Here is a 25,357-nt window from a genome sequence, read left to right as displayed (position 1 = left end):
CCAATTCAATACTAGTAACGTATTGTGATGCTGATTGGGCCAGAAGTGTGCAGATGATAGAAAAATCACTTGTGATTGATGTTTATTTCTTGGAAATAATTTAATATATTGGTTCAGTAAGAAGTAGAATGGTGTCTCATTATCTACTATTGAAGTTGAGTATATTGTTGTAGGGAATAGTTTCACTTAATTGCTCTAGATAAAACAAATATTGAATGAGTACAATGTCGAACAAGATGTTATGACATTGTTCTAAGACAACTTGAGTGCTATTAATATTTCTAAAAATCTTGTTCAACAAGGTAGAATTAAGCATATTGACATTCATCATCATTTTATAGAATTTGTGAAAGACAAAATTGTAAATCTCGAGCATATAACAACTGAAAAACAGTTAGCTAACATATTCACCAAGGCTTTGGATGCAACTCAGTTTGAAAAACTAAGGAATGCTCTTGGTATTTGCATATGTGAGAATTTGTAGAAATCAATTCATGATAGACGTGCAAGATTAGAAATACCTTTTCTCTCTCTTGAGATCAATGTTGCATGTGAAATAAGGTTGATTGCAAAGTTGATTCATAATTGGTCCATTCTTACAAGAAAGAATACTCCTTATCCATTTCTCTATTGTACTCAGAAAATTATTCATTCCCATTCTCTCAATTTTCCAATTTTTTTTTCAAAAATGATGGAAAAGCTAAAGCTAAGGAGGTCAATATGCTGAAAAACAAGTATGGGAAGAAGGCTATGGCTCCAGAATCAAAGAAGGTTGATCTGGAGAAGAATTAATCTTAGGTGGAGACACATGTTGGACCATCTATGACTGGGACAAAGTTTGTAATAAAGATGAAGTCCTTGAAGAAGAGACATGTTTAAACACATGATTCTAACTTAGAAGCTGATGAAGACTGGGTTACTTTCATTGAATTATGTGGATGGTCTAGAGAGCAAGTATGAAGTTTGATACTTTGAGGTGTTTCTGTTTTAGTTTGATTGTATGTTCCTTGTTTTGTTGTTGGATATGTAATAACTCCTTAACAATCTTGGATCTGTTACGATATTCTATGGATTTGGTTCTAAGCTACTCGATAGCCTCTGGTCTGGTTTTTCTTCTTTCAATACCTTTGCCAAATTGTGGCAAAAAGGGGGAGTAGTAGGAGTAGTTGTGTGTTCTGAGTAACCTAACTACTAATTATGTTTGTTGAGCATTGTTTAGATTATATGTTCACATGCTAGAGCATTGGCCTTCAACTATGAGCATGTGTGAGCTGATCTCTATGAATGTTAAACTTTGATGGTTGATGCGTAGTAGTGTGTGTTGACTATCCTGACTGACTTCTAGTGACTACTGACTTTGAATGTGTGCGTACATGATTGATTGTGTGCCTGGCTGTATGAAAGCATTGAGTTTGATTTGTTTTTGATGTAGCAACCACATTACATGTATTTTGATTTTGTGCTACTTCTGCTGATGTTGTTTACTCAGTGTGTTTTGTTTGTGGTGTGCTTATGTTACTCAGTTATTTTTGCACATCTTGTAAGTTTTGAAAGAGTTGTTTTGCAAAAAATTACCAAAAGGGAAGATTGTTATTCCTTTTGGATTGACTACATTATGCAAAACAACATGGAGTGTACAAGATATTTTAATTAAAAAATGACACATGTGCAAACAAATATTCCAACATGTGTGCAACATCTGGCCCTTGTCGGAAAAAAATGATGGATGTTATTCTGAGCGTAATTTATGGTTAAGTTTCAATCAAATTTATTGCTATCTTTTAGAAATGCATTAATTAGATTTGTTAGGTATATTAAAAGGATTAAATCAAATCAGTTAGAAATTTAAATTTGCATTCAAACAAATCAAATATTTTTTTAGGTTTTTGAAAAACAAATAAAAACTAAATCTCCTACAATTCTGAATGTGATCAAATCGTATGTCCATTGGAGAAAAGCCCAGAAGATTGCATTACTATTTAAGGAGACTCAAACCTAACATTTAAAGTGTTCAAGTATTGAGATCATTGTGTTAGCCTTTCTGTTTATGCACCACTCTAGCGCCTCATTTCATTTCCAAAGGCGTGTAGTTTGGTTTGTTAGTTGAGTTGTAATTCAACATTCAATATTATGATTATTGTAGTGATCACTAGGGTTAGTGATTGAGAGAAAGTGAAAGAGATTTTTATATTTAAGGAGAGTCCAAATAGAAATACATAGGTAAAATTAAGAAGAATGGCATTGAACAATGTGTTGTTCATCTAAGACACTTTGTACAAATTCTATTGAAGAGTGAATTTCCTTTCTTTGGTTGGAAGTCTCCAGCCGTAGGTGTTATTTGCACTAAATTGGGTTAACAATTCTTTATGCTCTTTTATTGCTTTATGATTTTTCATCTTGTTTGTCAATTATCTATCAGTTCTGGTTTAAGATGTTGAACATGTTGGCTTAAGCATCTGGTCAAACATTTGTCCCCTTAAGAACATGATTTAAAAACTGGTGGGCCATTTTCTTAGGGAGATCTTGGTAACTGGTCATTGAGAGGCGGGGGAGATTCATGAACCACCTCTGGGTCGCCTCTTTGAAAGTGCTAGACATAAGATTGCACTTCAAAGAGTTGAATGCATCAATGATCGACATCTAATGTTGATGGAGACAATGTGTTCATGAGGGCCGCTCTTCCCATCAAATTTCACCAGTGGTGGAAATTTGAAATTCTTTGGTACCAGAGCATCCCAAATCTCATTTAAGAGAGGTTAGAGGTTCAGGACCTATTCTTCTATCTGAAAATCTTCACGGCTCATCCCCTAGAGGGTTAGGACATTAGTTTCCAAAATCCTATTGGAACAATTTAGCTCGTCGATAGAAGCTCGCATCCCTGCATCGTCATATCACCATATTGAATATAGTGGCTAAAAATTGAATTTAAGTGTGATCTAGACTAGTTTTACCGAGACTCTACAGTGGGCACCAAGCCTTCTTGCGTGTATGATTACAAAAGGCAATGTATGCTAGATTTTTTTCGAAATGAATGAATGTCTCCAAGTACTGAGGTTAAAGTATTTATGGACAACTTCCCAACGAACGCATGGTAGTCAAGGGAAAATCAATTCTTCCTAAAATATTGGAGGGACAGTTTCCTCCTTGACTGCTATGACCTAATCCAATTTCTCCTGGACACCTCATAAATCACGTGTGATAAAATATAAAGTATGATCATAGGTGCGAGTTGGATGACTCAAGCCAAATTAGACGACTCGCTTTTGCAATGGGTTGTTTCTTTATAGGGCCAATAAAGTCATCTAGTCCTTATTATATCATTTATTAACAATGTGGAATGACGCTGTTTACTTTTCTCATTCATTACATCGTCTAAATTTATCTTTGATTTGTCTTCAATGGAATCTTTTCAAGTCACATCCATAGATGTTGAAAATTTGTCCTTAAAACCATGATCTATGTTATGACTTACATATTTTACTTCTGTCGATCTTTATTTACTCATTATTTTAAAGGATTAAAATCAAATGTTCTTCACATTATAAATAAAATTTTAAAAATGATTAAATTTTTCCAAAAAAAAAAAGTGATATATTTAGAAAGACTAACACAATTATTTTTACAAAAGGCTAAAACTAAAACTCTTGATATTAGTAGAGGACAATATTTTTTTTTAGAAAGAACCATTTATAATTACAAAAGAAACTTATAAAAAGGATAGAGATGATTGCACTAAAATGCAAACTATCCAACAGTCGGAACTAGTTCAATTATAAAGGTTTTATCCACAACCAAAACCAAAATGCATACATTCAATTACTTCTAAACACCTAAGCTATTAAAAAAATGCAAAAGTAGCTTGTTTACCACCATTGATTTCAGTATTGATTAGAAGAATGATCAAGTATTGATAGGGAGAATATCAAATCAGCATAACATAAAATATTATGATCAACATTACAATACACTACTCCCTCCGTTTCTTTTTAAATGTCATTTTTTGACTTTTTACACATATCATGAAAATTAATCATTATTATTACTTTTTAAACAATAATTTTCTTTTTACCTATAATACCCTTAATTATTTATTACATGTAATCACACAATTATATACAATTTCTCACCATTCATTTTGTTTCATGTGTAAGACATGTTTGTAAAGACAACACAACAACATAAACATGTGACACTGACAAGAAATAAGTGCATCCAATCAAACACATGTCAAAAGGCATGACTTGGGAAATAAATTTGCAGAGATGCCATAATGGAGGCATATTTTTCTCTCCAACATAGAAAAGGAACAATAAAAATATGATAAAGCGATTCCCTAATTTTCACGCAAACCCTACTCTCCATATTCAAATTTATTCCCTCCAAGCCTCTCTTTCTTTCTCTAAACAATGCACATCACAGCCGGAGTAGTCATTGAGGGCTGACTACATCACAAAGCTTAAAATTTATCCCGGATAAATCATTATTAAATAAAGTCTCATAAAATATTTGTCACATTTAAATCCTAGTTAAATAGAATCTATATTTGTTTTATCATGATAAAATTGTGGCTAGCCTACACAAAATCTCTAAAAACTTGACTCTGATCATAGAGGAGGCAATGGTCTCTAAATTTCAGATTTCAGAAACAGAACCAAATGTAAAAGAGGAACCAAAAAACATGTGTAGGCCCTCTAATACCATCTCAAAAGAAAAGCTGATTATATATATCTCTATCTCTTACTAGTGCATCTTTATATTAACCTTAACATTTTCATTCTTGTCTCCTTTGATCTTAGGATCCACCCCTTTGCTTTTTGACCAAACCAAAACCCCTTTTCTCTCTATTTGATCCCTCATAAATTGTCTTACTTCATACCTCTAAATTAGCTAGATCATGGTAGGGCTCTCCCTCATTAATGGAAATACTTGATTCCACAATAAGCCCATGTGTGCATGTCTCATCCACGTATATGAAGCTTACTTGTTCTCTGATCAAGTTGCTTGCTTTTGTACTTCTCATACACCTAAATCCTTAAATGTTCATGAAACATCAGACTCTTAATGATTTACCTTTAAACCTACTATACCTTTCTTCCATTTCACTACCTAGCTAGCATTCCCTTAAAATTAATACATCTATATTCACTATATATATTCATTTTCCAACCTTTCCAACTGTCCCCTCCTACTGCTATGCTATCCCTCTCTCACTATATATAGAAAAACAGAAACCTTTGGCTTCTTGTGCTGTTCGGAAGCTTTGTTTTTGCTATTCAAATGTTTATAAAAAGCAAAAGGGCATGTTTTAGTCCAGGTGTTCATGAGAAACCAACCATTATTCTAAAGCATAGTAGTTGCAGCAGAGTATTAAGAAACAGGAAGAGAATAATTGGAACTTGGAGTTTCAGAGTTCAGAGCAGAGACCCTGTTATGTTACCTGTCAGATTCCTAATAAGGCTTGGAGCAAAGGTAACAAATTCTCTAAAAACTGTTTCTTTGAGAAGGAGATCCACTATGAAGGTTTCTTCATCCACTTTGGTAAGGTCTCATTCTTTATCAGATCACCTCACTGATTCACACCGTGCGAAAGCTGTAGAAGACTGCATTGAATTCTTGCATTCTTCTTCCGCTAGAGAGGCACCGAGTTGAGTGAGTATCTGTTCAAATTGTTGAAAATGTTTCCCAAATTTGATACTACTTGTAAGTGATGCGTATATTATAGATAAAGGTATATAATGTATTACCTTGATTTCAATTTACATGTTCATCAATAGAAAATAGAAGTCAATCCTTTATAAACCATACCATGTTGGCAATGGAGTTTGAGTAAAAATCAAGAATGCAATCCTGAGAAACTTCAATGCACACTGGTTTATATGATTCACCTTATGACTTGCACATGGTATAATTTGCATACATAGTTAATCTATAGTTTTTTCAACCAACCACTAAATGCATATTTGGATTCCCCTAAATCAAGGATGCATAACCGTAAATTTGTCACGGTTAAACCGTGACTAAATAAGACCTTATAAAATCCTAAATAAATACGACCCCTATTTATTTTGTCACGGTTACACTATGTTTAAATTATACCAAACCTCAACAAACTTAAGACGGGCCTGCAATGATGCCACCGTAATATTGTTGATAAAGACTATATTTTGAAGCTTCAACAAAAATCACAATGGCACAGTATTTTGACTTCTACAGAGATTAAACATTGGAGGTTCAGTGATTTCCTCAAACTTATTCTGAATCCAATGATTTCATTAACACAATCTTCAAGCTCACATCACATGCATTGAAACATAATCTTAAAGAATCCAAGTAAATTCCTTAATAAAATGGCATAAAATTGAATTCTGAAACTCAATTCAAATCTTCGAAATGAGCGATTTCGGAGTCAATCCCAAAACCTCACACGAATCAGGATACAAACTCTTCCTTATCTCTGCATACACTTCCCCAACCCATTTCTTCTGTGCCAATTGTTCCCCCAGGCGCACAGCAGCCTCTACCGTACTCTCTGCACTATCATGCGCCGAATCCACGATTCCCATCTTAACAGCCTCTTTCCCCTTGATCTTAACACCGGCCAACAACACATCACGCAGCACCGCCGGTGTCTTGATCTTGTCTCTCATCACGGCAGCGAAGTAATCCGGCATCGGCAGCGCGAGATTCACCTCCGGCATGTACAACACGCCTTGGTCACTCCTCATCAAGACATAGTCGTGGCAGATCGCAAGCAAGAATCCGACGCCGGAGGCGTGGCCGTTGATGGCGGCGATGGTTGGCATAGGAAGAGAAATCAGCGCCGCCGCGACGGGTTTAAAGGACTCGACCATGGAACGAAGGCGATTCATTGCGGCGGATTTGGAGCCGGCGGTGCGAGCCCATGGTAAGTCGAAGCCGTTGGAGAAGAATTTGCCTTTGGCGGTGGTGATGAGGACGGAGCCGGGAGTGGATTGAGAAGCGAGATTTGTTAGGGTTGAGAGAAGGGAATCGATTAGGGTTGGATTGAGGCGGTTTTGGTCGTCGCCGGTGAGAGTCAGGATCCATAAGTTGTCACGCTTCTCGAGACTCCACATTTTCTACTACTCACTTATTCATTCCTCTAATCCTATTTTACTTTTTAATATGAAAAAATACATTAATTATTTAATAAACATGTGAACACAATATTTGGAGCAGAATCACAATTCTTTCAGTTCAGCTACATTCCTATAAAACAATTGGCATGAACAACATGCTTTATCGTTTTTGTTTTTTCCACAAGCCTATCTAAGTTGATCATTATAAGACTAAAACAAACTACAATGCTTGTTTTAAGTACTCTTCTACAACTTCTCATGATGCATTGTAAACTTCCATCACACGTTCACCAAAAATATCGATTACTTCACGTAATGATGCTTTGTAAACATGATTTCCTCACGATGCATTGTGCTAATCCTTCTTATTATTAGAACTAAATAACTCAATACACAACAATCACCAATTTGCAGCAATAAAACCAACATAAATAATGACTTAAGAGAGGCAATACAATAAAATCAATTCGCAGCCGCAATAAAACCAACAGAAATCACAAGTTTATTTGAACTAAAGACATATATGTCAGTCAAAATGCACATTTGGCAATTTAAGAGAGGCAATGCAATCATATATCTGAAATAAATAATGACTTTTAAGAGCAACCATATATCTGACATAAATAATGATTTTTAAGATGAAAAATGACCGCTAATGCTAACAATCCCATCAAAATGATTTATTAATAGTTCTTTCACTAATTATTGAGTGAAAAAAATAAGCTGTACATTCTATAATATCATCGCACATGATATTGGGACAAATTACGTTAGGCTAATACTATGGTAAGTCACCTCAAAGAGTACAGTGAGTCAAACTCTTCAAATGTTGGTCAATTAGAAGTCTATTGTTAGAAGAATAAGTTAATTGGGGGAAGACCACTACAAGATTCAAACATTGGGGCAGCCGTCTCAAGGTCATGGCAAGCTGCTTCCAAACTCCTTTCGAGATAATTTTCTTCAAAGACCCAACAGATTGGGGCAACATGAGCCATAGAGGGGAAAGTAATCTCCATGCCTTCAAGTTGCTCAAACAAACTCTGTCATAAGTCGGCAACTGTTGAGTTCGAAACGAGTGCCGGTAAATCATGCTAGCACCCAATCTATTAACCTTTTATCTTCCGACAAGAAATTTTGCTGCAAAGTAACCCTTCCACATTGCCACTTTTGGAAACCCTCCGGGCACCGCATAAATCATTATCATGCATTAAAAATATCGTTTCGCTCTAGCATATCATCACATGCATCTGGCATATTTCCATAGCATGGAGCCTTGTAGAATGAATATGAAAGCCTTGTAGAATGAATATGAAAGACCAAAGTCTAATCTTCATTGGCATCCTCAAAATCCAAAATCCAAGCGTCATTAGTGCTTAAAAGTCTAATTTCATTGGCATTTTCAAAATCAAAGTCCAATTTTCATTGGCGATAAAAAAAATCAAAGCCTCCATCTTTAAATTTCGGTTGTTACCGGCCCCACTTCAAAGTCTGATTGTTACTGACATCCCTTTCAAAGTCCGATTAGTACCGACATCCATCTTTAAAGTCCAGTTGTTACCAACATCCATCTTTAAATTCTGGTTGTTACCGGAATCCATTTCAAAGTCCGATTGTTACCGGAATCCATTTCAAAGTCTGGTTGTTACCGTCATCCATTTCAAAGTCCGGTTGTTACTGACATCAATTTTAAAGTCTGGTTGTTATCAACACCCATTTCAAAGTCCAGTTGTTACTGGCATTCCTTTCAAAGTTTGGTTGTCACTAGTATCCATTTCGTAATCCGGTTGTTACCGGCATCCATTTCAAAGTCTGGTTGTCATCGGTATCAATTTCATAATTCGGTTGTTATCGACATCCTTTTCAAAGTACGGTTGTCACCGGTATCCATTTCATAATCCGCTTGTTGCCGACATCCATTTCAAAGTTCGATTGTCAGCGGTATCCATTTCATAATTCGGTTGTAACCAACATCCCTTTCAAATTTCGATTGTCATCGATATCCATTTCATAATCCGGTTGTTACCGGCACCCCACTCCAAAGTCTAGTTCTCATTAGCATTCATTCATCTCAGTCTAGTTGTTACCAACATTCATCCATCAAAGTTCAGTTGTTACTAGCATCCACACAAAATCCAATTAGCATTGACCTTCTCTATTCAAATTCTGGTTGTTACCGACATTCATTCATCAAAAGTCCAGTTGTCACCGACACCTACCATAAAAGTCTGGTTGTCACCGGCACCCACCTTCAAATCCGGTTGTTACCGGCGTCCTCCATAAAAAAATCTCTATAAACTCACAGTCCTCATAAGCATCAACATTTGCATGCAATGATCATTCATATATCATGCATTAAAGCAAAATTCAAAATCATGCATAGCCTGAAATATGGCTCGCGCTCATTTGCATTGACCAAGGTCTTGTTGTGATCAACAATTTATCCTTTGACCAAAAGTCCAATTTTGTTTGGCACTTATTTAGAATTTATATATGTTACTTTCGGATACATCTCTAGTTATTTTGATGTACTCCAAGAAAGTCAGTTGTATGATTCTTCGTTTTAAGGAATTTATATAACATGTACTCAGATGAATTTTTTTTTAAGAATCTCTGGAGTTTGTATTTGGATGAATTTTTAATCAGAAATCTCCAGAAACCTGCCTTGGGTGAACTATTTCTTAAGAATCTCTAGATTTTGTATTTGGATGAATTTCTAATCAGAAATCTCCATAACCTTGTTTGGATGAATTTCTAAACCGAAATCTCCATAATCCCATCAGATGAATTCTTTCTTAAGAATCTCCAATCTTCTGTCTCAGATGAATTATTTCTTAAGAATCTCCATAGTATGTCTTGGATGAATTTCTAATCAGGAATCTCTAAAATCCTGTCTAATATGAATTCTTTCGTAAGAATCTCCAGAGTCTGTCTTGGATGAATTTCTAATAAGAAATCTCCAGAATCTTGCCTCTGATGAATTTTTTCTTAAGAATCTCCAAAGTTTGTATTTTGTGTTTGGATGAATTTATAATCAGAAATCTCCACAACCCTGCTTGGATGAATTTCTAATCATAAATATCCATAATCATGGCAGATGAATTTTATCTTAAGAATCTCCAATCTTCTGTCTCAAATGAATTATTTCTTAAGAATATCCAGAGTTTGTCTTTGATGAATTTCTAATCAGAAATCTCCAAAATCTCGTCGTAGATGAATTCTTTATTAAGAATCTACAGAGCCTGTGTTGGGATGAATTTATAATTAGAAATATACACAACCTTTCAGATACATTCCAAAGCATCTGTTTGTTATCTCTGACAAGTTGATGGAACCCACTTTTGAATATTCCCCAGGTAACCTCCATTTGAATTTCTCTAGCAGGGTCTTTATCCTCAGCAAGTCTTTCACCCTGTTTATCATTTCATTCCATGTGGACCATCATTACCACATTTCTCCATTAATCCCCACAGCTCCACCTTTCATTTTTCATCCATCATAAGATATTTTGCTAGGGTTCATCTCATATCACATCATATCCCCAACAAAGAAAAAAAGAGTACTCCATAAATTCATAACGTATCATATCATTTCATTGCATTCGGGGACAAAATTTGGGTATTTCTGTATTTAAATACCTTTCACCAGGATTTTATGAGGATTATCATCACTCATGCCATCTCACAAAGCTATTTAAATATGGGTAGTTGTTATACCCTAATTTCCCCCTAGATCAATAAATTGATTCATTCACATGACATTTGCATCATTTGCATATCATGACATACACTTGTTTAAGATTAATGCCTAAAAAGCCAACCAGAATAAAATTAGATTTTATAGGCAGATCCGTTGAATCGATTTCAATTGCGCGTAAAATTAACGGGCAAATTTTTTTAGGTTTAGGCCTGCAACTGTTTGATCTACGATTCGCATAGTTTAACTCGGTATGCTTATTTAATTTTTTCGAATCTTCACACGGTCGCATTTTTTATCGGTCTAAGCCTTTTTATCCGAGCATATTTTATTGCAAAATTTGATCTACGACTGTCTGTTTTGTGAAACATTATTTTGTGTAGATTAATTTAATGCGTTCATTTTATTTTTTGTGCATTTTCGTGTTTGATTTTTATTCATTTTTAATTCCTTTTTTTTGTTAATTTTTTTAATGAAAATATCAAGAAAAAAGTTTTTTGTAAATAACCATTTTTTTCCAATTTAAATACTAAAATAACCTATTTTTCAAATTAATTACCGAAATAACCACATTTCATTATTGATGCGCCAGTTGAACTGACACATCTAATTAACATTCCAAGGAGGCGCCCAAGCCATCGGTGCATGCATGCCATGCAAATAAGCTTAGGCGTCAATGGCCTAGGTGCATGCATGTCTTGAAGCCACATGTATTGGCACATGCATAAACTACATCAGTGTATGCGCCAATGCATGTGGCGCATGCACTTTCCATTTTTTTAATTAAATTTTAAAACTTTATATTTATAATTAAATTAAATACTTAAATTAAAAATTCTATTATATTATAAAGTAAAAATACATAAAATTGACAAGAATATCAATGATCTGCCCGATTGAAACGCCCATATGTTCCACATCTAGGTGTGTTAGCCTATCTTCGAGGTCTCCCATGATTTTCCTGATGTGTTTGGGGTCTTTGAGTGCTGACATGATGCAATGGTGGCTGGTGTGAATGTCTGATGGAAGGTTCAACAGTATTTGATAGATTTGTCATCATTTGTCCCCAATAGTTGGGGGAGTTGTCGCCAACGGTGCTTCTGTAATTGAGTTTGGTGCCCATGTTATCGTAGTTGGGTCGTTGTGGTTGGGTGAATTATGGACGGTATGGTTGCCCGAATTGGGGCATTAAATCGTTTTGGAAACGAAGCAATGGTTCATGTGATGTATTAAAGTCAAACAATGATTGAGTGTTGTGGGGATATGATGTTTGGGTTTTCATTGGTGGGGGGCTACGATGGCATGACGCTGAATCGTATGAATCATCTAGGCTATAGACTGTTGTCATGGCTGCGTATGGTTATTGGTGGTTAGGATTTGATTCCTAGTTTTGAGTTTGGGTGTGTGGCATGAATTGGTTATGAGGTTGGGTGTATATGGTAGGGTGATGGTATGAGGTTGGTCGTTGGGTTTGGGTGGATTGACATTGTTCTTGAGTGAGGATTTGTTGTTGGACGGTTGATGATGAAACTCGTTGGCGTGGATCAATCAAATACTTTGGCTCAGACACAAACTGTGGCGTTGTAACCGACCTAAACCATGCCATATATGTTGAGTTGGTCTAGTATCATGTATGACTGGTTCGTTTAAGATGTGTTGTCGTCGATTCTTACAATGACGACACATCTCTTTTGCAAAGTCTCTCCATTCGGAATAATCCCATTGGCCATCGACTCTTTGTTGATGCCAATCTCCCAAACACGTCGGAGATTCTGGAGTTTGTTGTTCCATGCTGAACTGCAGTTTTACACAGTCACTCTAGTGCATCTCCATGGTAGTGAATCGGATAATTGATATTTTTGTTGTCCAAAATGCATCATCATCATGGTTAACCTGATGATCAAGACCCAGATATGGCCTCCAGATAAACTGTACAAGAATATGACATGATTAGATGATATGTAATTGGATAATTTTTTTAAAATCGAATGTAGAGTTATGTAGTAGTATTACATCGTCTGGTCCAATGTGGTCTAAAAGATTGTTATAGACTACTACAGCTTGTTTCAGACACCTGTTGTAGTTCATCCCTTTAACTGACCACCTAGATCGAAAAGATTGGGAAAATATTATTTACAATTAGTTGTAGTATAAAGTCTAATAAATTAGATGTTAAAATTTTAAATTTACTTTGTTGCAAAAGGGAATATGAATGGCTTCTCGTTGACGAGGGCGAGTGATGACAGTCTTGACCAACCACATGCTTGTAGTAAATAGGCGCATGAATAAAGGTACAAGTATATTTTTTGGCATTTTTACACAACGAACTATATAGCTGAGACAAAATAGCTAAATCTCATCTCTCTAACAAAGCAAGAATAAATATATAGTTAACCGAGTATAAGACTATGTTAAGTAGATTACCAAAACCGCATCCTCGAATATATGGTTCTATCAAAGGATCATGTGGTACATATTCATGTACATTCTCAAGAAGAACTACGGTACTCTGATCTCTCGTCTAATGCGAAAGGTACGTAGGATTCTAAGGTACAAACATAATCTCTAAGATACACACATAATCTCTAATATCCACTTTTCTTATCATCTATCTTGAACATTAATTGACTTGGACGTTGGAGTGCTAAACATACAGGTACCCCTAGTCCACCATGTCCATATATGAGATAGCAACTCCAATTATCAGCACTGATACCTCTAATTCAAAAAGCATCGTGATCATAATCTTCAATCCACGATGTTGCGTCCTCAAAGAACATAAAAAACTCCGTTTCGTCGCAGTTTCCGCAATCATCACCATTTTTATTTCTGCAAATAACTATTTAAATTGAAATAAGCACTCTAATGAATTTGTTTTATAAAAAAAATTCTCAACTCAATTTTTGAAGTTTGATAAGATGCAAAATTGTTCTTTAAGACTATGATGAAAATGGAGGAAAAGGTAAGATTATTGGGAGTCGGGTTGGTTGAAATAAGATTGTGTTATGTGATTTTAGGTATAATGAGTTAGTTCTGTTAGTAAGGTAACGGTAATTAATAAAGAAACGTCGGTTAGGAAAAATTGTGTTGTGAGAGAAAGAAGCTTTAATACAAACATTTCAAAGTTATTAGAATGAGAGTGCTTCCCTTTTATAAGAACAATATTTGTATCCTTCCCTTTTATAGGAATAATATAGTAGTTATTAGAATGAGAGTGCTTCCCCTATAATAGAACAACATTTCAAATATATTAAAAGAGTTAATATAAAAATGAATAAAAGAGTTAATATAAAAATGAATAAAAGAGATTTCGAGGATTCAAATATGTATCCTTCCCTTTTATAGGAACAATATTAGTTGATCTTTACCACCAAGAATAATGCATTTAGGATTTTATAAAGAGAAATGAACCACAAACATCTTTGACCAATGAAAATACACAATTGAACAAAAATACACTGACATCTGATTTTGTCAGACTTATCGCCAATTCAATGATTAAAACAAACACAATCTTAAAGAATCCAATAAAATTCCTTAATAAAATGAAAAAGTTGGAATGAAAGACTGAAACTTTCAATTCACATCTTAGATATGAGTGAGATTGGAGTCAATCCCAAAACCTTGCATGCATCAGGATACAAACTCTTCCTTATCTCTGCATACACTTTCCCAACCCATTTCTTCTGTGCCAATTCTTCCCCCAAGCGCACCGCAGCCTCTATCGTACTCTCCACGCTATCATGCGCCGAATCCACTATCCCCATCTCAACCGCCTCTTTCCCCTTTATCTTCACGCCGGCCAACAACACATCACGCAGCACCGCTGGCGTTTTGATCTTCTCTTTCATTACGGCAGAGAAGTAATCCGGCAGCGGAAGTCCTAGATCTACCTCCGGCATATACAACACGCCTCGGTCACTTCTCATCGTGACATAGTCATGACACATGGCGAGCAAGAGCCCGGCGGCAGAGGCGTGGCCGTTGATGGCGGCGATCGTCGGCATAGGAAGCGATATCATCGCCGCGGCGACTGGTTTAAGCGAATCGACCATTGATTGAAGGCGAACCGCTGCGGCGGATTTGGAGCCGGCGGCACGAGCCCATAGCAAGTCGAAGCCGTTGGAGAAGAATTTGCCTTTGGCGGTGGTGATGAGGACGGAGCCGGGAGTGGATTGGGAAGAGAGATTTGTTAGGGTTGAGAGAAGGGAATCGATTAGGGTTGGATTGAGGCGGTTTTGATCATCGCCGGTAATTGTTAGGATCCATAGATTGTCACGCTTCTCGAGACTGCACATTTTTGTTTTTTTTCTTTCTATTATCCACACTGTTCAAAAGAATCACAACTCTGTTCCTTTTGTCCGTTTATTTATCTAGTGACAAATCATAAGTAGTACTATCAATGTAGAGCTCTAAGTCGGGAAAGGATATTCTCCTCCCGTGCAATCATAATGGTTGATTTCATTTCATTTCATTATAGATCATAAAATTAATTTAAAATTACTTAAATGGCAAGGATAAAAACAAGACATCATCCAGTTTTTCTTTTCTTTTCACGGTAGAGAATCTCCACCCCTCTAAGTCTAAGTCTAAGAGCATCCATATATATATTTGAGTCTTTATATTACACATTCATACTTTTAAACAATTCAACTATAATTTTTTAAATATTTATGTAATTTATTAAAAACTTTAAAATAGATTTAATCTCACATTATAAAAAAAATATAATTAAAACAATTTAATTTAAATATATTAAAATATTAAAATTATACATTTAAAATAAATCGAAATAATATATATATATATATATATATATATATATATATATATATATATATATATATATATATATATATATATATATATATATATATATATATATATATATTAAAAAAGCACGACATATGACAAATAATTTATTAAAAATAAATAAAAATAAATTACTAACATAAAATATAAGAAAACGGCAATTTATAATATTTTTCAATTTATGTTATTCTTTTGCCCTCAACGTTGTCATATATGTTCCATTAAGTCTTGTTGAAGATGTTGATGAATTTGTTTATCACTCATATCAAATCTTCTACTTAGGAACTCTTGAAAATCAATATTAGAATCATCCGGAAATCGTATCATTACTCAAATGATCATAAAAAAAATTAAAATTTCTACCATATGAGGCACGTTCATCTTCAAGAATCATGTTGTGTAATACGATGCATGTGTTCATTATGCGGTGGAGTGTGTCTAAGTGCCAAGATCATGACGGGTTACGTATGATCGCAAATCGCGGGATTGGAGAATTTCAAATGCCCATTCAATATCCTTTCTTGCCCCTTCTTGATGTTGAGCAAACATTTTTCTCTTATCCCTTTGTGGTATCAGAATACTTTTCACAAACGTGGCCCATTCAGGATAAATATCATTCGATAGATAATAGATCTTTTTGTATTCAGTACGATTGATTGTATAATGAACCCCGGGAGCTCGTCCTTGCAGAACATGGTTGAAGACATTGAATTGGTTCAACACATTAATATTGTTGTTTGGACCCACTACCCTAAAGAATACATGCCAAATCCATAAGTCTTGTGAAGCCACTGCTTCAAGTATAACAATTGGTTTCCCATTATCACATCGAATGTATTTCCCTTTCAATGCAAATGGACAATTTTTTCACTCCCAATGCACAAAATCAATGCTCCATAACATACATGGAAATCCTCGTGCCTCCCTCATTCGCATCAGACGTTCAATATCTTCAACATTTGGCTTTCACAAATATTGTGCCCCAAAGATACTGATCATTCCTCTTATATACTTATCAACACATTTTAGTGTTGTGGTTTCACCAATTCTCAAATAGTCATCCACACTATCAACAGATGTTTCATATGCCAACATACGGATAACAATAATACATTTCTGAAATGATGAAAGACTTGACCTATCAATTGTAAGAACGAGATTTGGTTCTACATATGACCTTAAATTTTGATGATAACAATGCATTATTTCTTTGAGAACAATTTTGTACACCAATGATTTTTATCTAGTGTGTAGTTTTTGCTAACAGGTTTTGATTCTGAAGCATTGACGTGTGACATCATCAGATTCTGGAATCGACACACTCTGACTCTGAAGAGATACAAATGTTTTACAAGATGTTGTCAAGTTCTAGAAAGCTCTTAGACAACGATTCTGATGAACGTTTGTGCTAAAGCTTCTGACTGTGACTCTGATTGAAGAGCCTCTGAAGGATGGTTAACCTTCAAGATTCTACGCTTAAGTTCTAAAGAACAAAATCTGAAGACTCTGAAGACCAGGTTCAGAGGAATTGTGTCAAGACTCTAAAGACCGAGGTTCTGAAGATTATGTCAACTAGTATCTTAGTCAAGAGGTTTAGAAGATAAGATCAAAAGGTTTTGCATCAGAAAAAAAGTACACGGCAAAACATCACCCTTCCATCCACTATGCTGATTTTGTGGGCCAAGGACAATACTATTGTACCATTTTGCCTCCTATATGCAAACTGTTACACAAAGAGACATCTGCATTTTGTTATTCCAATTCTATCCCACAATAGATCTTTTAACTACCTATATAAAGGAGACTTGGAAGAATTGAAGAAGTTGCTAATTCACTGTGCAATACTATGCTCATACACACGCTCTTTTGCTGATGTAAATATTTGTTGTGTATATTCTTTGTAAATACACAAGAGTTTTTTCTCGTTATTTTGTGAGATATTCACTGTATTTAACTTGTGTTAATCTTCTTTATTAGAAGCAATACTTGTAAACACACACTTGTAAATCTCAAAGTTGTTTGAGTGGTTTCCTTATGTTACTAGGTTTTAGTCAGATAGACTCAAGAAGACAAAGACATTTTGTCTTTGTGTTGTCTGTAATCAGTTTCAGTTATAGTGGATTAAGTTCTTGTTAAGAAGGAAAAATCACCTTGATAGGGTGGGTTGGAGGTAGCTTCGTTAGCAGTGGACCAGTATAAAAATAACTTTGTTATTTTTCTTGTTCGTGTTATTGCTTTAGCGAATTGGTTTTGGAAAAGCTTTTGTTTTTATAAACTCAATTCAAACTCCCCTTTCTTGTGTTTCTTGCCACCTTCAATTGGCATTAGAGCTCTGGTTCTAGTCTTAATAAGATATCAAACACTTAACAGTGTCAGATAAAGATCTAGTGTGAAACACAATGGCTGCCCTTCCACCACCAGTTGTTCAAACAAATGATAGAGATCATTACAATGCTAAACCTCCCGTTTTTTTATGGAGATAGATTTGACTATTGGAAGGATAGAATAAAAAGCTTCATTCTAGGCCACAATGTTGATATATGGAATATGGTAGTTAATGGTTACGAAGACCCAGTAGATGCAAGTGGCAATAAAGTTAAAAGAAGAGTAATGATATGTCAACATAAGAAAGACTATAAGAATCATCACAAAGCAAAAACCATCTTACTAAATGATATTTCATACACTGAGTATGAGAAAATCACCAACAGAGATACTACTAAATTTATATTTGATTCTCTGAGGATGACACATGAAGGGAATGTACAAGTCAAAGAAACCAAGACTCTTGCCTTGATTTAAAAATATGAAGCATTCAAGATGGAGGATGAAGAAATTGTTGAGAACGTGTTCTCAAGGTTTTAGACTCTTATTGCAGGACTTAAGGTTTTTAACAAGGGGTATTATACTACTAATCATGTTAAAAATATCATCAAAAGTCTACCTAAGTGTTGGAGACCTATGGTAAGAGCTCTGAAGCTATCAAGGGATCTTAACAACACTTCTCTTAAAGAACTAATTAGTTATTTAAGAAGTCATGAGATTGGGCTCGAGGAAGATGAGCCCAAGAGAAAGAGCAATTTTATTGCTCTGAAGTCTTCAGGAAGATCTGAGAAGATAAAAGCTCTTCGAGCAAAAATGGATGAAGAGTCTGAAGAGGAATCAGAATCAGAAGAAGATGAATTGTTTCTTCTATCCAGACGTGTTAGTCAACTTTGGAAGAAAAGGCAAGGCAAATTCAGAGGAAAAAGAAGGACATGTGGTCGTTCTGAGTCCACTTCTGGATCTAAGAAGACTGGAGTTGGCAAAGAACTCACGTGCTTTGAGTGCAAGAAGCCTGGCCACTTCAAGAATGAATGTCCCAATTTAAAGAAAGAAAGGCCTAGGAAGAACTTCAGAGGAAAGAAGAAGGGTCTGATGGCTACATAGGATGATTCAGAGTTTTCAAAAGATGATTTTGAAGAAGAGCAGGCTAATGTGGCACTGATGGCTTGCATAAAAGCTCTTCAGAAATGATTCAACCAGAATCAGAATATGAGTTATATTCTGAAGAGGTATTTTTTGAACTTTCTCGTTCTGAGCTTGAATCTAGTTTATCAGAAGTTCTATAAAAATATCAGAATCTTCTAGACAAATACAAGGATCTGAAGAAGATTCATGCATCTAAATTAGAAGCTAACTATAAGCTTCAAACAGATTTTTCGAGTTTGAGTGAATACAATCTCATTTTGAAAAACAACAACTATATGCCTCAATGCAAGAGTCTCAAAACTAAAAAGAAAATTCTTTCTAAAGTCTCTACAAGTTCTGGTGATATCATAAATAAATATGATAAATCTTTCTAGAAATTTCTTGCTAAAAGCCTTAATAGAAGCTTAATGGCTTCAATTATTTATGGTGTTAGCAGAAACAGAACAAGGGGTATTGGCTATGATTCTGATGACAAACTTGACTCTGAAAAAGGTGATAAGTCCAATAATCTTCAGTCCTATTTTGTCCCTTATGGGAAACAAAATGGAGTTATGCCTAAAGGTATAATTGCTTCTAAACCTAAGGATAAAGCAAAACCTTATTCCCGTTTGAACTATGCATACATGTATAATTATCCTGCACAAAAATCCAAGTTTGTTAAGAACTCTGGGAAGACTAACCCCAAAGGACCCATAAAGGTGTGGGTACCTAAGGCAAGATAGTATATGTTGCAGATATCCTTAGTAGAAAAGTTGAAACACCAGTCATGGTACTTAGACTCTAGATGCTCGCGACACATGACAGGAAGAAGGCATATGTTCCAAATCCTGGAACTTAAGCCTGAAGGCTTCGTCAGTTTCGGAGGTGATCAGAAAGGGAAGATCATTGGCCCCAGAAAAATAGGTAACAATAAACTTCCTTCAATTACTAATGTTCTTTTAGTTAAAGGATTAATGCATAATCTATTTTCCATAAATCAATTAAGTAATAATGGTTGTGACATTATTTTCAATCAAAAGTCCTATAAAGTTCTCAGTCAAAAGTATGGCTCAATTCTTTTTAATGGAAAGAGGAAGAACAACATTTATAAGATAAGACTTTCTGATTTGAAGAATCAAAATGTAAAATGTCTTATGTCTCTAAATGAAGAGAAATGGACGTGGCATAGGCGATTGGGCCATGTTAGCACGAGGAGGATTTCTTAGCTAAATAAGCTTAATTTAATCAGAGTCCTGCTAAATCTGAAGTTTTTTTCAAAAGCTCTTTATGAAGCATGTCAGAAAGGAAAGTTTTCTAAAACTTCTTTCAAGGCTAAAACTGTTGTTTTAACCTCCAGACCATTAGAGCTTCTTCACATTGACTTGTTTGGTCCAATGAAAATAGTCTATATCAATGGTAAGAAGTATGGACTAGTCATTGTTGATGACTACAACAGATGGACATGGGTGAAATTTCTCAGACATAAGGATGAGTCACATTCTATGTTTTCTACCTTCTGCTCCCAAGTGAAAAATGAGAAGGATCTCATAATTGTAAAAGTCAGAAGTGATCATGGTGGAGAATTTGAAAACAAAGATTTTGAAAAACTCTTCGATGCTAATGGCATTTCCCATGATTTCTCATGCCCTAGAACTCCACAACAAAATGGAGTTGTATAGAGGAAGAATAAGACTCTGCAAGAGATGGCTAAGCAATTTTAGGCAAAGGCTGTCAACACAACATGTTTTATTTAGAACATGATCTCTATAAGACCTATTATGGGTAAGACTCTTTATGAATTATGGAAGAATTTAAAGCCTAAAATTTCATATTTTCATCATTTTGGATGTTCTTGTTTTGTGTTGAACACTAAAGAGAATCTGAGCAAGTTTGATTCTAAGGCACATAAGTGCATCATGTTAGGATACTCTGAACGCTCAAAAGGATATAGAGTATACAATACTGAGACACAAATTGTTGTGAAAGTTTATGCGCGGTCTCTAAGATGGGGGTGAATTGGATTTGTTGGATTTTTCTCAATTTGAAGCGTTAGCACTGGTTTTGTTATTTTTCAGAAATGATATGAAAGTAAATATGCTGAAAAATAAATGCATAAAGTAAAGCACACAATGATGTATACTGGTTCCCCTCACAATACGAGAGTACTCCAGTCCCCTCACTCCTTATGAGAGATTTTCTACTATATCAGATCTTTGTACAAGTCTTCCACCAAACCTATACTACAATATTCTAACATAAGCAACAATCCCCTTATGATCTTTATAAAGTGAAACAAGAGAACAATCCTCCCTTATTCACTCTCTTGCTTCCAACAATCCTGGACAGCAAGAAAATCACAGCAATCTGAATTTTTACAAGTGTTTGAAGTTGTATAATAATGTATGTTAATTCCTAGAATTGATATTCTCTATCAAGTAGGAAATTCAAAATATGTAACAGTGTTCAATGGTTATAATGTTGAAACTTTCAAAGATGAATGAAAATGTATGCACAAAGTTAAGTCACAAGGCACTTGTTTTAAAAATGAAAGAGTAATGAGTTTGAATTGCTATGAAAGAGAGACGAGTTTCAAATTCTGAAATGTATGGTATATATAGTGCCTTAACACCTCTCTAAAAGTGTGTGTATGCATGAAAATATTTCATGGTTTATAATAGCATTCAAAAATTCATTTGGATCAGAAAATGAGTGAACCACGGTCACTGCTTCAGTGGTAACCGGTTACCAAAAAGAGCATAACCGATTACACCTGAAACGATACTAAAAAATTGAAAATTTTGAATATGTAACCGGTTACACCTGACTGTAGCACCTCAAATTTGCACCTATCATTGTACATACATTTTCATATTAGGTCATAGCATATCATGGTCCATTGCATAGCATTGCATTGCCTCTTTTGCCTCAAGTGCAAGCCGATCAAGGAATTAGGTCAAACTGATCAGGAGATCAGTCAGACAAGCAAGCAAGCACAATTCTCAAGGAGCCAAGGCCCTAGGGTTTGTCCAACAAGATCACATGACTTGGAGGTCCATTTGAAGTGTTCAAGTCAAGGGTTGAAGGCTTGGAGATCATCAGTTCATACACAGACAATCAAAAGTCAAAGAAAGTCAACTGTCAGTCAAAGCAGTGGATGGTGGCCATTCTTGTGGAATTTGGGCACCATGATCAATAATCAAGAGTTCATACAACTTGGGACATCATTTGAAGTCAAATTCTCAAGGAATTAGGGTTTGGAATTCATCAGAAGAGGCTCAGTCAGGCAGAAACCCTAAAAGTCAACTGTTGGTCAACTGTCCATTTAATCAGTGATTTGATGATTGGAATTGGTTTGTGAGAGCTCATTCATGGCCAAATAGTCTTCATATATCATGCCAAACACCATCATGGAAGAATTTGAAGCCAAATCAGAAATTTCCCAAAATGGAAACTGGACCTGTAACTGAAACTTACCAAAAATGGAAAGTCTTGATCCTCAAAATTACATCTTGATACAAGCTTCAAATGAATTTTTGCCCAACATGAAAGTTGAAGATCTTGTTCTCCCATTTCCAAAAAGTCCAAGAACTCTCAATTCCCATGTGTGGTTGGCAAGTTATGATCGAATCGATTTCAGAAAATCTTGAACTTCAAAAGGCCATATCTCTCAAACCGTTTGGCCAATTTGGGTGGGGTTTTTTCCTACAAGTCACATTTGATCCCCTCTTTCCAAAAATATAAATTTCATGAGCCAAAACTTCACCAATCAAAATGGCATTTTTTGACTTATCTCATTTAAATGCAAGTTTGACCAATGTTTGACTTTTTGATTTAATCATCTTTTAACCATTTGGCCATTGGAATATGTTCAGAAATGTTATTTAAAATATGTTTGCAAGGTCATTTCATGAAGTACATACAGCCCATGCTAGTTTGCTTGATTTTTGGAAAGAAAGTACAACTTTCAACCACCATATCCCACATATCCATGAGCCATGCCTTGTACCACAAAGGCAGCAGAATTGTCCATGATTTTCTGTCATGAGAAGTCAGTAATGGCAGCCATTTGACAGCAGAAGAAGCATGGTCCACTCTCTCAAAAAACTCACCTTGCTGTTACATTTCAAAAAGCTGTCAAAAGGATTTCCAAAACAACAAAGACCTTGCCTTGGACTGCACCACAACCTAGCAGAGTATATCTCATTATTTTTCTGTCATGGACAAACACATTGGCTAGGAGCAGACCAACCAAAAAAAAAGAAAGCCTAACTCACCTTGCTGTTTGCATTTTCAAGATTTCTGGTCCAAAACACAAAAGCACCAAAACCCTGCCTTGCCAAAAGCAACATGAAGGAGCAGATTATGTTCATTTCCTGTCATGTGAAACACTACTAGGAGCAAAACCAACAGAACTTCATTGATGCTAAACAAAACCACATTTTGACAAGATTGCAAGATGCTGTTCAAAACTGCCCAGAGCCACAAGACAGCATTTTTTTCATGATGATTTTCTGTCAAGAACAAATTCTAGGGGCAGCCACACAAGCCATAAGCCATCAGATTGCCAACAGAGCTTGATCCACTCTCTCAAAATTCACCTTGTTATTTGCATTGAAGATTTTCTGTCAAAAGAACCTAAAAAACCCCTCTCCTTGCATTTACCAAATCATTCCAAAACTCACAAAATGAACTAAGCCTGGCTTTGATACCATCCAAACTGCATTTCCTGCCATCAAAATAAACCAGTAGCAGCAGCCTCTAATCAACTTCACATTTCTCAAGCTTCACTTTTGATGCATTTACCAAAAGCAGCCCAAATTTCCAATGAACAAACCATGGCCTAGCTTGAGAACATCAAACCTCACTTGCTATCATGAAAGAGTAGTAGCAGACCACCAAAACTTGATTCATTTTTCTAAACATCATCTCATCTTGGCATTTGTCAAAAGTATGTCCCAAAGCCAAAAGAACTGAAGCATGGCATTTTGTTGTTTCCACATCTCTTCATCATGTTAAACCAACAGCAGCCAACCTAACCAACAAACACAAACCAACTTCACTCATGAGAAACTCATTTTGGCCATGTTCCAAAACTGTCTAAAACACTCAAGGAACTAAGCCTGGCTTGACCATATCCTCCATCATTTTCCTGTCATGAAAAACCAATTGCAGCCTCATAAACCATTTTGGCCAAGGCAAATTCATTATGCACCCTCATCCTGAAAACTCACTTTGTTTTGCATTTCTAAAACAGTCAACAAAAACACCCTAAAGACTAAACCTTGCCTGGCTGGATACAGTATTTTATCAGCATTTTCTATCACTTGTAGACACAACTAGCATCCATCAAAACTCATTGGCATACTGAAACTCACTCATCCTAAGAAACCTCACCTTTGTGCATTTCTCAAACAACAGTCCAAAACTTCCAAAGGGGTTGAACTTTGCCTTGCTTAAACATCATCCAAACACCTTTCTAAGCTCATTGCAATCACTTTTTCACAACTGGAAGCAACTCTTCTAAATGCTGTTTTAAAGGGACATCTTCCATGGCAATCCAAGTTTGAGCACATTCCAAGCATCCACAAGCCAAAGCTCTTCAACCAATCAACACTTGGAAAGCTTTGCTTCATCTGTCTCACCATTAAAAGGCCAAAACCACACTGTTTCTCATTCTGCTTCAAAAATAGGTATGGATTCGACCTCCCTCTTTTGTCAAATTGGTATATGCTTTCAAAAGGTCTTTCTATGCTGGTTGTCATGATGCTTTTACTTTTTGAAATGGTTGCTTATTCATGAAGATATATCATTTTGAAGTTTGGTGTTAAGATTTGTTTTTGGTCGATTCATGAGCATGTTGGTGTTTTAATGGAAATCAATGAGGGATTCATGCTTGTCATTGTTTGCTGATCATTTCCATATATTCAATTTTGATTTTTGGACAAGTTTGTGAAATCATGATTTGGGGATGGTGATGAACAGTAAAACCCTAATCCCAATTTGCCCAGATTTTCCCCATTTTCGTGCTTGCATGGTTTCATTTCACCAACCAATAGAAATATTTCATTTGCCTGGCTTAAACGGTGTCGTTTCAATTAGTGGACTCAAATATTACCAAAATGCCATTCTTTCAATTCATTTAATTTCATCATTTTATTTCATTTAATCACTCAAACTTCCAAAATTCATAACTTGCCCAATTTCGATCCAATTTGAATGGGATTTTTTGTGTTGTGTTCATCATGATCTCTATTTTTTTATCATTATTTTTCCAGAATTTTTTGGATGAGTGGTTTTTAAATGGC

General features: G+C 35.5%; 2 protein-coding genes across 2 annotated transcripts; both read right to left on the bottom strand.

Moving 5' to 3' along the window:
• Positions 1–6,238: 6,238 nt before the first annotated feature.
• LOC127082265 (enoyl-CoA delta isomerase 2, peroxisomal) lies at positions 6,239–7,296 on the bottom strand. The gene has a single exon (XM_051022508.1). It carries the CDS (start codon positions 7,092–7,094, stop codon positions 6,378–6,380), a length of 717 nt encoding a protein of 238 aa, XP_050878465.1. The 5' UTR covers positions 7,095–7,296; the 3' UTR covers positions 6,239–6,377.
• Positions 7,297–14,147: 6,851 nt separating this feature from the next.
• Positions 14,148–15,249, bottom strand: LOC127082257 (enoyl-CoA delta isomerase 2, peroxisomal). The gene has a single exon (XM_051022499.1). It carries the CDS (start codon positions 15,086–15,088, stop codon positions 14,372–14,374), a length of 717 nt encoding a protein of 238 aa, XP_050878456.1. The 5' UTR covers positions 15,089–15,249; the 3' UTR covers positions 14,148–14,371.
• Positions 15,250–25,357: the final 10,108 nt, after the last annotated feature.

Source organism: Lathyrus oleraceus, chromosome 1 (genome assembly GCF_024323335.1).
Source record: "Lathyrus oleraceus cultivar Zhongwan6 chromosome 1, CAAS_Psat_ZW6_1.0, whole genome shotgun sequence".
Lineage (NCBI taxonomy): Eukaryota > Viridiplantae > Streptophyta > Magnoliopsida > Fabales > Fabaceae > Lathyrus > Lathyrus oleraceus.
The sequence above is the reverse complement of the archived record's forward strand: the minus strand, read 5'-3'. Positions and strand labels throughout refer to the sequence as shown.